Below are 13109 nucleotides of genomic sequence, written 5' to 3'. Positions count from 1 at the left end.
GTCGTTCGGGTTGGGAGGGACCTCAGGACATCATCTGCCGTGGCAGGGTCTGCTGCTGCGGGTGACACAGGAGCATGTCCTGGTGGGTTTTGAAAGTGTCCAGAGAGGGAAAGTCCACAGTCTCCCCAGGCAGCTGCCACTCTCAATATAAAAAAGTTCTTCATCATGTTGAGGTGAAACTTCTCATGTTTTAGTTTGTAGCCACTACTCCTCATCCTGTCACTGAACAGCCCCAAAGAGAGTCTGGCACCATCCTCTTACCACCTGGACTGTCATGTACTGGGATACCAAAGCTGCGAGCTCGGTGTGTGCCAAATTCAGTACCTGAGCTTCTGACAAGATCAGAGTAGCAAGGATGGGGGCACTGGTGTGGCCACCTCCAAATACAGCCCAAGGTATCCAAGCTGCTGTTGTGCTTCCCTCATAGCTCCAGTACAGATCCCTGGGACAAAGCTGACCACATGGTGCCAGAGCTGCAGTGTTGTGTCCAGACCTACAAGGGTGGCCCAGCAAAATGCCAAGAATGTGTAACACTGGTGTGAATTTTGCCTTCTGTTGCAAAACCAACAAATGGTCTCAACATTACACATAATTACTATGTGTATTAGCGGGATAACATTTCTCTTAAAAAATCTCCAAACCTGAAGAGCTTATGTATTTGATAGCCCTTGGTGGAAGAAAGAAACAACTTGGTAAAGGTTGTATGAAAATATAATTACTGCATTTTCCTTACTTCTTCCAACACATTCATGAGACTTCATATACTCATAGCATCCTATTGCTGTTGGGATACTTTTGTTACACATCTGACTAATTTATTCTCTCCACTTCTTCATCGTGCCCATTCTGAGACGGAATGCCATAAGAACCTTCTTAATTACATTACTTTGTAGTGATGTAACTTATTTTAAAGATCACAGGTCCACAGTGGATCTTAAAAACCTGTCAGTTATTTTGAGTACCAGGCATTATTGGGTACCAGGCACATTGACCACTCTACATCCTTCTCCTAACATAAATTCAGTGTCCAAGAGGAAACACGTCTCTACACCTTTTTTTCTCATTGCTATTACGCAGCATCCTGGTCTGTTCAGCACCCAAAACATTGAGATGGGAAGCTGAAGATAGTCCCATTTTTATTCATGAATGCTCTGAACAGTCATGTTTTGATCCACCCACATATCACCTGTTCTTTCTCCCTGAGTGGCTTCTCAATATAAATTGAGTGCATACTACTGGACTGATGAGACGATTCCTTGTTATCTTTCTTTTTGGTACTCTTCAATCAGGTCCTGATCACTGCTGTTTAGCCAAACCAGATCTCTATAAATACTAATCCTGGCCATTAGTATGAGCTGAGCAGTTTTTCCTGTTCATTGAATTAATGCTAGGAAAGAAGAGTGACTTGGGAGAAAAATGGGCACCGAACAACCTGTTTTTCTGGCTATCATAAATTTAGTGAAAAGTCCACAAATGTTAGAAAATATGATGAGCTGCATTTTGCAGATGGTAAGGTTGTTTAGTCTGGGATGTTGGTGTCTTTGTCAGTTTTTTGTTTACAAGGGTTTATTACTCCACTATTGCATTTTGTGAAGTAACAGACTACACACAGCATTTCATGCTAATAGCAAATGTGTTTGTACAAAGTTAAGCTAGCTGCTCTTGGGGTAATCTAGGGAATCTGAGCACAGAACCAGTGCTCCGAACGCCATTCCTGGGCCTAACATCCCTGGACAGTATGCGCAAAGAGTTGCGCACCTGCCTCCAAGTGGGACTTACTCTTGAACAAGAAACCTGAATCTGCAAATAGGGAAGCCAGCACTGCTCCACACGTCTCTGCCGCCTTGAACGGGTGAACTCCACACCACTAAATTAACGTGGAATGGTGTAACGGAGAGGGCAGGGGAAAACACCATCCAGTCTCCCACTGCTGCTCGAGCGGTGGCTGCTACCGTCCTGCACAGTCCTGGCGGGAGGCAGGGAAAGGGAGAGAGGGAGAGGGAGAGGGAGCTCCGCGGCGGAGGCAGAGCCGCGCTTGCTCCGCGGGCTGCGCAACCCGAGCGCGCCGCGCTGCCAAGGCCGACATTCTGGCGGCTCTTCACAGGAGCGGCATTTCGACACCAGGGGCCGAGAGTTTTGCCTGTGAGAGGTGCGGCGCGGGCGTCCCACGGCGAAGGCTCAGCGCAACAGCGAGGGACTGAGCCGAGCAGAGAAGCCTTCTCCTCCCTCTTCTCCTCTCCCTGCCGCAGGAAGCGCAAAAGGCTGAGGCGAGACGGGAGGGCATCTCCCATTTCCCACCGCCCGCCGCGCTCCACGGCACTGCGCATGTGCCAGCCCGCCCTCCCCGCGCCAGGACCCTATATGTCCGCTCGGGCTTCGCTGCAGCCGATTGGCGGTGTGCTCGCAGCGCCCGCCCTGCCCTTCTTCCGCCTCTGGCTTCACTCGGGGTGGGCGGGGCCAGCGCCTTCCCGGGCCGCGATCTGTGTTGCTCTCGCGAGAGCTCCCCCTTTTCCCAGCCGGCGCGGAGCGAGGTGGGTGCCCGGGCCGGGGCCGCCGTTTCCCCGCTGGGGCCGCCGCGATACGGGACCGGGCGTGGAGCGGGGCTCCCTGCGGCACCGCGGTGTGGGGATGCGCCCGATTACCGCCAGTGCGGGGCCCGATGGCCGCCGGGGCGCCCGGGGCCGGGGGTGGCCAGCCGGCGGGGTTTCCCTCCTCCCTCGGTCGGCGGCGCCCTGTGGGAGGAGGGGCCGGGGCCGGGAGCAGGGCCCGGGAGCGCCGCTCGCCCGTCGAGCCACTCGTGGGGCTCTGCGTGGCGGTGCCGCTTCCCTGGGCTCCCGGGGCCTTGCAGCGGGCCCCGAGGTGGGCAGGCCCCGCGCTCCCTGGGACGCTTCTCCTGTGGCCGGGTAGTCACCCCTGGTGCGACGTGCTGGGCCTGGCCCGGCCCGTGGGGCGTCCTCCGGCTTCGTTTTGGAGCGTGTGGCTGCGCAGCCGGATTGGAGAGTCCTGGCTGTGTTTGGAACAGGTGACACGTGCTTAGTGACAGCCGAAGTGTTCTTTTGCGTTGCAGAAAGGCCATGTTCAGCTCTAGCGCCAAGATCGTGAAGCCTAATGGCGAAAAGCCAGATGAGTTCGAGTCTGGTATATCCCAGGTACGTGGCTTTTCCTTGTTCTCTCCGGTAACTCCAAGTTATAGATACAGTTGTCCGGCCCCTAAACTTTGAGGTTGATCCTGTCAACGTCTTTTCTTTCCTGATTTTACTTGGGAACTGAGTCAACCTCTTTTCCATTAGTTAAACTTGTTGGATGTTGGTGTGTTTTACAGGAAGTTAAGTCTTTGATATTGACTGTGGTTAAAAGTCTATACCTGCTCTTTGACACTGTGGACACACTTTGGTCTCAAGTGTTCTCATGAACTGAAGTGTATGTAAAGGATTATTCCACAACTTCACTTTTGTAGGCTCTGCTGGAGTTGGAAATGAACTCCGACTTAAAGGCTCAGCTGCGGGAGTTGAACATCACAGCAGCTAAGGTAGGCTGGACCTTCTCCACTAAGAGCTGGGTGACTTGTTCTGTGTATGTTTAATTTTTGTGGATATTAATGTAGTAGGTGAATGGTGTCTTGAGTCCTTATTGCTTGTGATAGTTTTGTTATGGGCTGTTGTAGCTTATCTTCTGGTATTTGCTGCTAGCACATAGGATCCCATAATAGTGTTTTTCTTAGGAACTAATCTGAAAAATCACTGTAAAAGCCCAAAGAGCAATTTAGTATGTTAAATAAAAGTGTTTGAAAACAATGATTCTCCTTTATGTCTCTGCAGACTGGGTTTGGGGTGTGAAGCTGGCTTTTTGCATGTTGATACTGGCTGGAAATGTAGGTGTTACAGAAACTTAGAAACATAAACTACAATACTCTTCATAAAAACCAAAATTGTTGTGATTCTCTTATGTGCAGTTAGTAGGTGGTAGGTGGATTGAGGCAATAGACTGACTTGATAGTGTAGCTTGGCCTCCTTGTATATTTCCAGTTTTAGATCATGCAGGCGGCTGAAGCATCAAGAAAGAAAAAGAAGAAGGCAATTAGTGGAAAAGGAGAAAGAAAGTTAGTGTTAGAATTTCTCAGCCTGGGAGACTGGATGGCAGCAATGAAGCAGGTCACTGCAATCAGAAACTTTAATGGGCTGCCTTTGGCTTTTGCTCAGGCTTACCTGTACCGACACAGGGACCTGACTGCTTAGAGTTGAGTTAAAAAGAATCTGGGAATGCAGAAAGCAGCATGTATGGTGTATGAGCTGAACAGCCTTCAGAAGAAACCACATCTCTCTTAAAGTACAGCAATGCCAGTTGTCCTCAGTAAAACGCTTTTAGAAAAGTCTTTGTTGTTTACTTAGCTGCTTGATTTTATTTATGAGAAATCTCCCATGGGCATCTGAGTTGGCTCATATGAGAAGGCAGCTGGTGAAGAATGATGCATCCTTCCATTCTGTTGGAGAATGAGGATGTCTCTGCAGCCAGTTTCATGGGAGAACTGCCTTGTAAGCCTATGCAAACTTAGGGTTTCAACTTACTGGAGAGACAAACCAGGGGAGAAGTAACCTGTCCTAGTGTATTGTAATCCTGTTGGTATGTGGAGGGGTGACAAATGTTTTGATTGATCAGTGATGTAGTCCTAGGCAAATGGCTGACAGAAGGTGATTTCCATGGAACAGTAGATTATAAGTAAGTGATTTGTTGCCCTAAACTTTGTCTGGAGTCTGCCTTGGAGGCAAATAGCTTTTGAAACTTTGTATCAGCACAACTGCAGCAGGGATAGTGAACATTCAGTATAGTTGTAGTTCTAGCACCTGAGTCTCATCTTGCAGAGGGAATGGGCTTATTCAGAGGATGTGATTCTGAAAGGGGTGGTGGGATTTATTGCCCAATCGCTCCACAGCAAAACGAGTACTCTGATAAAAGTGTTTCTGTCAATGCTGTGTCTGTAGAGCATTAAGGCAGGTACTGCTCTCTGAGGCACTCCCTGCCCTACAGAGTCAGAAGCAAGACTATCAATACCTGTGCTTAGGATTCATGGTCAAACCAAACATTACTTCTCAACCCCCAGCTAATGCTTACTTTGTACTTTTGTTTCAGGAAATTGAAGTAGGTGGTGGCAGAAAAGCCATCATTATCTTTGTACCAGTTCCTCAGCTGAAGTCCTTCCAGAAGATTCAGGTGCGGCTAGTTCGGGAGCTGGAGAAGAAATTTAGTGGAAAACATGTGGTGTTCATTGCTCAGGTAAAAAAAAAAAAAAACGCTTAGAATCACAAAAATGTTGATTTGAAGGGATATCTGGGGGTGATCTAGTCCAGGCTCACGCATGTTCCAGTGTTGCATTACCCATTCAAGGTAACAGTGACAGTAATTCATTGTACCAGCAGGAAATGTAATGGATGTCTGGTGGATGCTAGCTAAAATGTTTTCAGCTGGCAGCAGTAGAAACTTGGTGAGATGTAAAGTTGTTTCATGGAGGATATAACTTTCTTGCTCTGGCCTCTTACTCCGTCATAAGTTTTACATACAAAGTTTAAAATAAAAGGGAGCAAATATTATTAGGAACTTTGCTACACTTAGATGATCTAGGCGCTTAAAATTTAAGTTACTAGGAAAGAAGGAAAAAAAACTCATGCAAGTTCTAAATATATGGCAGGAGCTAAGGTGAAAAGGTGTTGCAGGGATCTCTGGCCAGTACTTAAGGGTTGGACAAACTAGGGATCTGTCTGCAGAGTGGATAATTGGTTAAACTGAAGCTAGCTGAAAATTTTTCATGAAATTTGTAGAGCCAGAGCACCTTACCCTGAATCTTTATATGGCCAAGAAGATTTATTTTAATGAAGTGCCTTTGGCTCACTTCACCTAAAGGTTCTTGACCCAGAGGGTGGTTGAGCACTGGGAAGTGGTCACAGCACCAGCCTGACACAGTGCTGTGAGGTGTTTCTGCAATACTTTATGGCACATAGTGTGACTTGTGGGAATGTTCTGTGCAGGGTCAGGAGCTGGTCTTGATGGTCCTTGTTGGTCTCTTCCAACTCAGCATATTCAGTGGTTTTTTTTTTTAATTTTTTTTTTTTAGATTCTGTGATTCTGTAACTCTTAAGAATTTTTTCAATTCAGTAATCTACTTTAGAAGGGAACATGTGATTTTGATTATGACATGACCCAGTTTGGATAATGGTAACCCCATCACGAATACAATCATGGAGAAGCTGTGATGTGATGGTAGAAAATACTGCAGGTGGCTAAAACTTTTAATGCAGAAATAAACTGCATCTAGAATGCTTTAAAACATCTACACTTGCAGTAGGAAAGTAGAAAATAAGTTTTACTGACCTAACATTTAGATCCTAATTTGGAACAGGTTATACTTAAGCCAGTATTTGATGTGGACTGTGCAATACATCTTATTTTAAAACTAGCATTTCAGTCTCAGATGTCACCTAGCTGTCTGTGGAACTGAGCTCACTACTCTGGTTTGCACCAGCAGCTTAGTCTAACAGAAGTTGAAATTCCCTGGGATTTCTGTTCCCAAAGAAGTGCGTTCACAGTGCTGATGAGACATAGTAAACTACTGTGGTTGTGTTCATGGAGAGAGGGGATGAAGTACAAATCTTCTATTTCAGTGCGCTGAATACAGGAGTAGTAATTGAGAAATATAGCAGTACAGCACTTCACTTTCTGTAGGCAACTCTAGTTTTCTAGTTTCTAATGCTGATGTAACTTTAAGCGTACTTAAGTCTACCTTTTTGGCTTTTCACGCATTGGTTTGCATGAAAAGGTGCATGTTTCTGAGTTCATTGTGACCACCAGATAACTGAGAACTGCCTTTTTGTTCTTCTCTTGCCTTAACAGAGAAGGATTCTGCCCAAGCCAACAAGAAAAAGCCGCACAAAAAACAAGCAAAAGCGTCCGAGGAGGTTGGTAAATGATACTGATTCAGTCTGACAGCCTTCTTTTGTACCTGGTAGTTGAGTCAAGTAATGGTTAGTTGAGTTTTTGAGAAGTCATTCAAGTGATTGGCTGGTCTTGTCCTTTCTCTTACTGCTTGAAATATTGCTTTGTATCTGTCATTTGACTGCTAAAGTGTTCAGTAGAAAGGTCACTTTTGGGCACTGTGTTGCATTTCTTAGCACTCGATTTGTATTTCCAGTTACAGTTGTAGCAAATTTTTACCTAGCAGTGTTGGTTTAAGGAGCCCCAACCTGCTGTCTCTGTTACCACAGTGTGCTGACAAGAACTATTTTTTTTAAAGTTGTAGTAAGAAACTCTTCCACATCACATGTTAGACTGTGTGCAGAAGTCAAGGCTGGCACACTTAAAGGAATGCAATGAGGGAGAGAGTGGCTGAGAAGGGGTGTAGGTACAATTACTAGTCCCTCTGGATATGAATTTGATAGCAAGAGTATAGCCATTTCTGTTAAATGGCCTCTCTGCTCTCATCTAGTCACTGGATTGCTAGACATGCAACACTGCTACGTCTCTGTGGATGTCAGTGCCTCATCTGTATGTTGCTATATCATTATGTAAATCCATGTCTTAAAAGTTTGTCCTCTTTATGACATGTGGCATATTGTAGCTTCTCCCTGTCCCCCCCCAGTATTATACCCGTGTCGTGTGTTACTGTATTTTGCAGTCTTCAGGCATGGATTTTAAAAGTACAATTTCACAATATTCATCTAGCTACAGTCCTGCCTTTGGAAGACTCTGCCTGTGTTCTTTTAACTATCACAGTGGTTGGAGAAGTTGGCATTTGTGTCTGAGGAGCACGCTGCCTACCGCTTTTCTGCATGAGGAAAAGCAGGTGTGCAGGACTGCCCCTGTCTCAGCCTGAGATGAGATCAGGCTGCTGTGTTGTTGTGGATGTCTGTGTCCCTTAGCTGTGCCAGTCTGGGCAGGTGTGAAGTGGTGCTGTAGACACAGGTGTTAGTTACTAGTGGTACTGCCCTGAAACTGTGGATCAGGATGCTGTGGATTGTAAGACTTACTAATCCTCTAGACTTGCGTAAAATAACCTGGGCCACCTTTTCTCTTGTTGGCTCACTTCTGGACAGTTCAGGAACACACATGCAGATTTCAAGCAGTCTTCTAAGCAGGGACTCAAATTGTCCAGCTAGTCTTTTTCTGTATTACATTGGTCTTCTAAGCTGCTTGGGTTTAGGTAGATGAAGAAACCAGTGTTTCCAAAACTGGGTCTCCCATGAATGTACTCTGTGCAGCTGAGGTTACTTACAAACTTAAACTTTTCCAGTCAGTGTCTCTGGCAGAGTTGCCGAAGGAGCAATTTGGTTTTGATTTAAATATTTATTAAATGTGTAGAAATAGAATAATGTTTCAAGGCTCTTGCCTTAAGTCAATGTGTGATCTAAAAGGTCAGAAACTTGGCTACTTTTTCTTGTGCAGTCATTAAGTTTCTGCACTCTGTAGAATTTATCTTTTCTTTTTGCATGTCCTGTGATAGTGCTGTATTGTTACACTGTGGCATTAAAGAGAATAAACGCCACTGAATTTTCAGCCAAAGCATGCTGTGGAAGATTTAAACCTTGTCAAACTGGAAATTTTTCAAGAGGATGTGTTTTAATGATATCAATGTGGCATTTCAGCCGTACGCTTACTGCAGTGCACGATGCTATTCTCGAGGACCTGGTCTTCCCAAGTGAAATCGTGGGCAAGAGAATCCGCGTAAAACTGGACGGCAGCAGGCTTATAAAAGTCCATCTGGACAAAGCACAACAGAACAATGTTGAACACAAGGTAAATAAAAAAACTTATTTCTCATGCAGTTGGGAGTGACATTCTGACATCCCCAAGAGTCTGCTTAGGGATACAACAAAAGACTTGCCTTTTGGCTTGTGGAGATGCTTCGGTTTGTATTTGGAGTAAGGTGCTGGAAATAGAGGCGAGGCAGTTTTGAACTAAAGCTCTAGTTCAACTTGCCAAAGCCCCTGGATTATAAAGTAGTTCCCTCATGGGACCAGACAGTGTTTCATTGGGTTTTTTGTGTGAATAGGGGTTGGTTGGGTTTGTTTCTGTTTTTGTTGTTTTTCAAGTGAAGCACTTAGTTTTGACCTTAAACAGATGTGTTCAGTAGAGCCTGCATTTCGTTTGGTTTTTTTCTGGCAGGGTGAAATGAGAGGCTTGTGTTTGGGCCTGCTCAGCTCTCAGGGTCTCACATTGTTGAAAATCAGAGAGAGCCCAAATGCTCTAGAGGAAATGTATCTTTTGTGTAAATCCTCAGCGACCTTAATCTAGAAAAAAATAATTGGCCTCAGAGTGAAGATACACTGGCAAATAGTATAGTACCTTAAGTATGTTAACTTAGAATTACTTATTTATGCAGCATGTATAAGCAAGATTTATTTGTCTTCACAGGTGGAAACATTTTCTGGTGTGTACAAGAAGCTCACAGGCAAAGATGTGGTGTTTGAGTTTCCAGAATTCCAGCTGTAAAATGCAAAGAATGGCTGAATAAACAACTATTCATATAACAGAGTAATTTCATTTAAATTTTGAATTCCATAAACACAGATGGGGATTAACTGGTTCATGGGACTTCTCCTCTGTCTGGAGAGTGACACGTGTGAATCAAAGTATTAACTCCCCAGCATTTTACTGGTAGCCCTGTTAGGCTTTTCTTGGCACTGTTGCAACACAACTGGACAAAAGAGTCCAGAGTCTGCAAAAGGAATTCATACTGAAGAACCTAAGTATTCCAAATCTCAACTGGGGAAAATGCGGAGAATTGCTGTAGAGCAGTGGAACTCTCTGAGTCTTGCACACAAGATGTCAGTTGGAAACCTACATGTTCCTGACACTGGAAGAAGTCAACTAGCAGGTGGTGCATGACTTACGAAATGTGTAGAAATGACAACTGGATAAAGGGTTTGAATTCTTAGGTTGGGTTGGGGGAGGTACAGGTTGATTTTGAGATAACCTAACTTGCTCTAAGTGGCAACATTCCTTACCAGTTCTTACCTAAAAGCAGACTCTATAGCTTCTCACCTTCCAGACTGAAATGGGAAGGAATTTTTACTTCTGAGTGCTTGACTATATCACTGGCCAAAAATGATGGGTTTTTTAGGTATTGATCTTGCTTTCAGAAATATTTTTTTAGATGTTGTTTTAACATGGTTTTGTACACGCTCACCGATACAGAGAGAGGCGAGGAAGAACTAGATGCATCAGCATCTGAAGGCTGATAGACTTTTGACTTCCAGTATCTGTGTTAAAGAACCCTTTACACAAGCTCAGGGTGGTGTTGGTCATGTAAAGTTCTGAGCTAATTACATGCATTAAGTACCTGATCGTACTAAACATAGTAGTAGGAATAAGTATTTAACACAGTAAAAGACAACTAATTTTGGAGTCAGTCTGATAAGTGAAGAGCTAAGTTGGGAACAAGTTGTGTGACAGGAGCACTTGCATTTTCTTACCTGAGAGTAGATGGAGGACAAGTACCACTCACTGAGGGTCTTTGTACCTTTACCTCCCTTTTCCATTTACAGTAGTTTTGGTTGCTTCCCATTCAACACCTTCTTTAGCTATGGAGAGCTAAAAGGTTAAAACAAGTTCTGCATTGTTTTTGCATTGAAAAAATGAAGACTTTAAAATTTATGCATGACTTGTAGGGCAGGACAGATAGCCCTGTGCTGTTACTGTTGGTGGTGAGAATGCAAAAAGAAGGAAAAGGTGCCCTGTTGCAGTTAGCAGTTAATTTCCTGTTACTTGCTGATAAGGCTTGAGTATTTGCACAAAAAGCAGGTTGTATCTTTGAAGAAGTTTGAAAAGGAGATAGGGAAAGTCCTTAAAGTAAACAAACTTCTGTCTCTGGAGTATAACTTAATTCCTTATTTATTCCTTGGCACTTATTGTTCATCTTGAATGATTCAGCAGAAGTGAATGCATCAGCTTCCCTTAGAATTACATGAGAGAAGTTGACAGGTATATAATAACCCCAAATCCTATCTGCCTGTGTGGAGAATAATTATAAAAGATCTTACAGTAGAGGACCCATAACTTTTGAATTCAAGTTTTCATTGCAAAAATGGGTATTATTCAGATTGGAAATGCCACCTTGTCTAGGCCCCCAAAAATTCAGTCTTGAGTCAGACACATCACTAAGCTTTCCTCTAAAACAGTCGCAGTGACAGCCTGTGCAAGTAGACCTTGGCTGGTGTGGGCTGGCTTGGGGAATATTTGGAGACTTACCAGATGTTAACTACCTTTAGTTAGAGGCAGGTGAGTCTGCTGGGGCTGTGTAACCTCTGCAAGGAGAGGTGATCTGCAGAGGCTTTGCTAGACAGCATTTCCTGCTTTATAGGGAAATGTAACTCAGGTTTCATCTCTTCATAGTAATAAAAATGTCAGTTGAGTTTCTTTTGAAGCACTGGGAGGGGTGAGCGGGGGAGGAGAAATCCAGTAAACTGAACAGAAAGATTGCAAACGTTCCCAGGCACTGCCAGCTGGCTATAGATTTTTCTTGGCTCTTGTTGCAAGCCCTCTTGAACTATATGATGTGCAAAGGCTCATGATGGCCCCATAAGCAAATTCTTTGAGGGAAAGGATAACGCTGTCAAAGCTCTATGGCTTTTACATCAATTAAGCTACAAGGAGAGGTGAATTTTTGTGACATAAAAAACGAGGCTGTGTGTTTGCAGAAGACTTTCATCTTAGTTTACCTCTATTTACAGACTCCCTCGTGTGTTTGTGTCAGTTATGCAGTTAGACAACTCCCTCTGTCCCTTGACAAGCATACTAAGTGCATGCCTGCAATCTGGATTGTCAGTTTGATGCCATCTGGTCAAGTGTTAATGAGGCTGCTGGAATGCTGGTGTCAAATGTTACCATAACCTAAGCAAACTCCATGTGAGATGATGCTAGACTTTTCCTATACCTTTCATATGCTGGCACAGTTGACCTCTGAACATGTGATTGATCACAAGTTTTATCAGCTGCTCTGGGTGAAAGAGTGGTGGGGCATTCTGTACCAAGACTCTGCAGCAGTAATATGTGGATAGTACCAATGTGCAAAGACAGCCATATCGTGAAGTTCTTTCCTCTAGTAGCTCCAAATGAAAAGCAAGGGCTTTACATCTGTTAATTGCTCATGAGACTTTCACCTGATCTTAAAGCTTCAATTATTTATTTCATATGAATCCTTTCACAATGTCTTCAAATATTTTTGCCTATGAGGAGGACTGATCCTTGGTGATTTTTCTTCGAAAAGGTGTATAGATGTGTTACAACTGTAGTGTAACAGAACTTGCTTGAAGTTTTGGGTGATGCTTGACCTATCTTGTATTAATAGGGCAACTTGATATATGATAACATGATATATGATACATGTCTGGGTAGCCCCTCTTGAGTGTAAGTGGGAACAACTGGTGAGTTTCAGTGTATGATTTCATGCCAAGCAGTGTTCACAGGAAATCCTATCACTCCTACATTGTGGACTGAAATAATCAATTTCCTATTCCTTTGTTTTTCCTGAATTTTCCAAGTGATAGGCCTGAGTTTGATTCTCAATTACATTGGAAGGTCAGAGCAATGCTGAAAAGCTACACCTGTTCCAGTTTGTGGGATGTCCTATCTAGGCCACTGGACGTTTATCAGAATGACCGAAGAAAAGATATTGATTACAGACAGTTATGAAGCCTCATAAAATGAAGGCTGGTGGTGAGGCTGAGGGAGTGTGAGTTTGCCTGTCTCCAGTAGGGGCTGACTGCAGCACTGATCAGTGTGAATAATTCACTGCTGTTCAACCAAGTGCCTTTGTCCTGCCTGCCCCTTCCTGCCTGCCTTGAGGTGCTCCTGTGAACATCTATGTACTAGTGCTCTGTTCCCTACAGAGATACAAGTAGAGGATCTTATTTATGTCTTGTCATCAAGAGGAGAAAGTTTGTTGGATTTGTTAAGTCTATGAGTTCATGTATCCCCTCTTCTACCTTCCAGTTACTCTTTCTTGTTTTCAGGAAAATCATTAAGCTTAGTGTCATGCAGTTGCTACTTGGTGTTGTTAAATGATTAATAGCTAAAATTTCTAATTATTGTGTATTGAGTTAACATGTGTGGCTCAGTTGTGA

General features: G+C 44.1%; 2 protein-coding genes across 2 annotated transcripts in view; both read left to right on the top strand.

Annotated features, from left to right (window-relative positions):
• Positions 1-2409: 2409 nt before the first annotated feature.
• RPS7 (ribosomal protein S7) lies at positions 2410-9515 on the top strand. Its single transcript, XM_041477864.1, has 7 exons — positions 2410-2531; positions 3068-3149; positions 3458-3529; positions 5128-5271; positions 6883-6947; positions 8631-8781; positions 9400-9515. Exons 2-7 carry the CDS (start codon positions 3075-3077, stop codon positions 9475-9477), a joined length of 585 nt encoding a protein of 194 aa, XP_041333798.1. The 5' UTR covers positions 2410-2531; positions 3068-3074; the 3' UTR covers positions 9478-9515.
• A 102-nt stretch (positions 9516-9617) lies between these two features.
• The window catches only part of COLEC11 (collectin subfamily member 11), a 46555-nt gene continuing 43063 nt past the window's right edge, over positions 9618-13109 (top strand). Inside the window, exon 1 of the mRNA XM_041477862.1 lies at positions 9618-9862. The gene's annotated coding sequence lies outside the window, so the exon portion shown is untranslated. The remainder of the gene's footprint in view (positions 9863-13109) is intronic.

This window comes from Pyrgilauda ruficollis, unplaced genomic scaffold, assembly GCF_017590135.1.
Source record: "Pyrgilauda ruficollis isolate IOZ18807 unplaced genomic scaffold, ASM1759013v1 scaffold42, whole genome shotgun sequence".
Lineage (NCBI taxonomy): Eukaryota > Metazoa > Chordata > Aves > Passeriformes > Passeridae > Pyrgilauda > Pyrgilauda ruficollis.
Note: the sequence above shows the minus strand (reverse complement) of the source record. Positions and strands in the feature narration are given on the sequence as shown.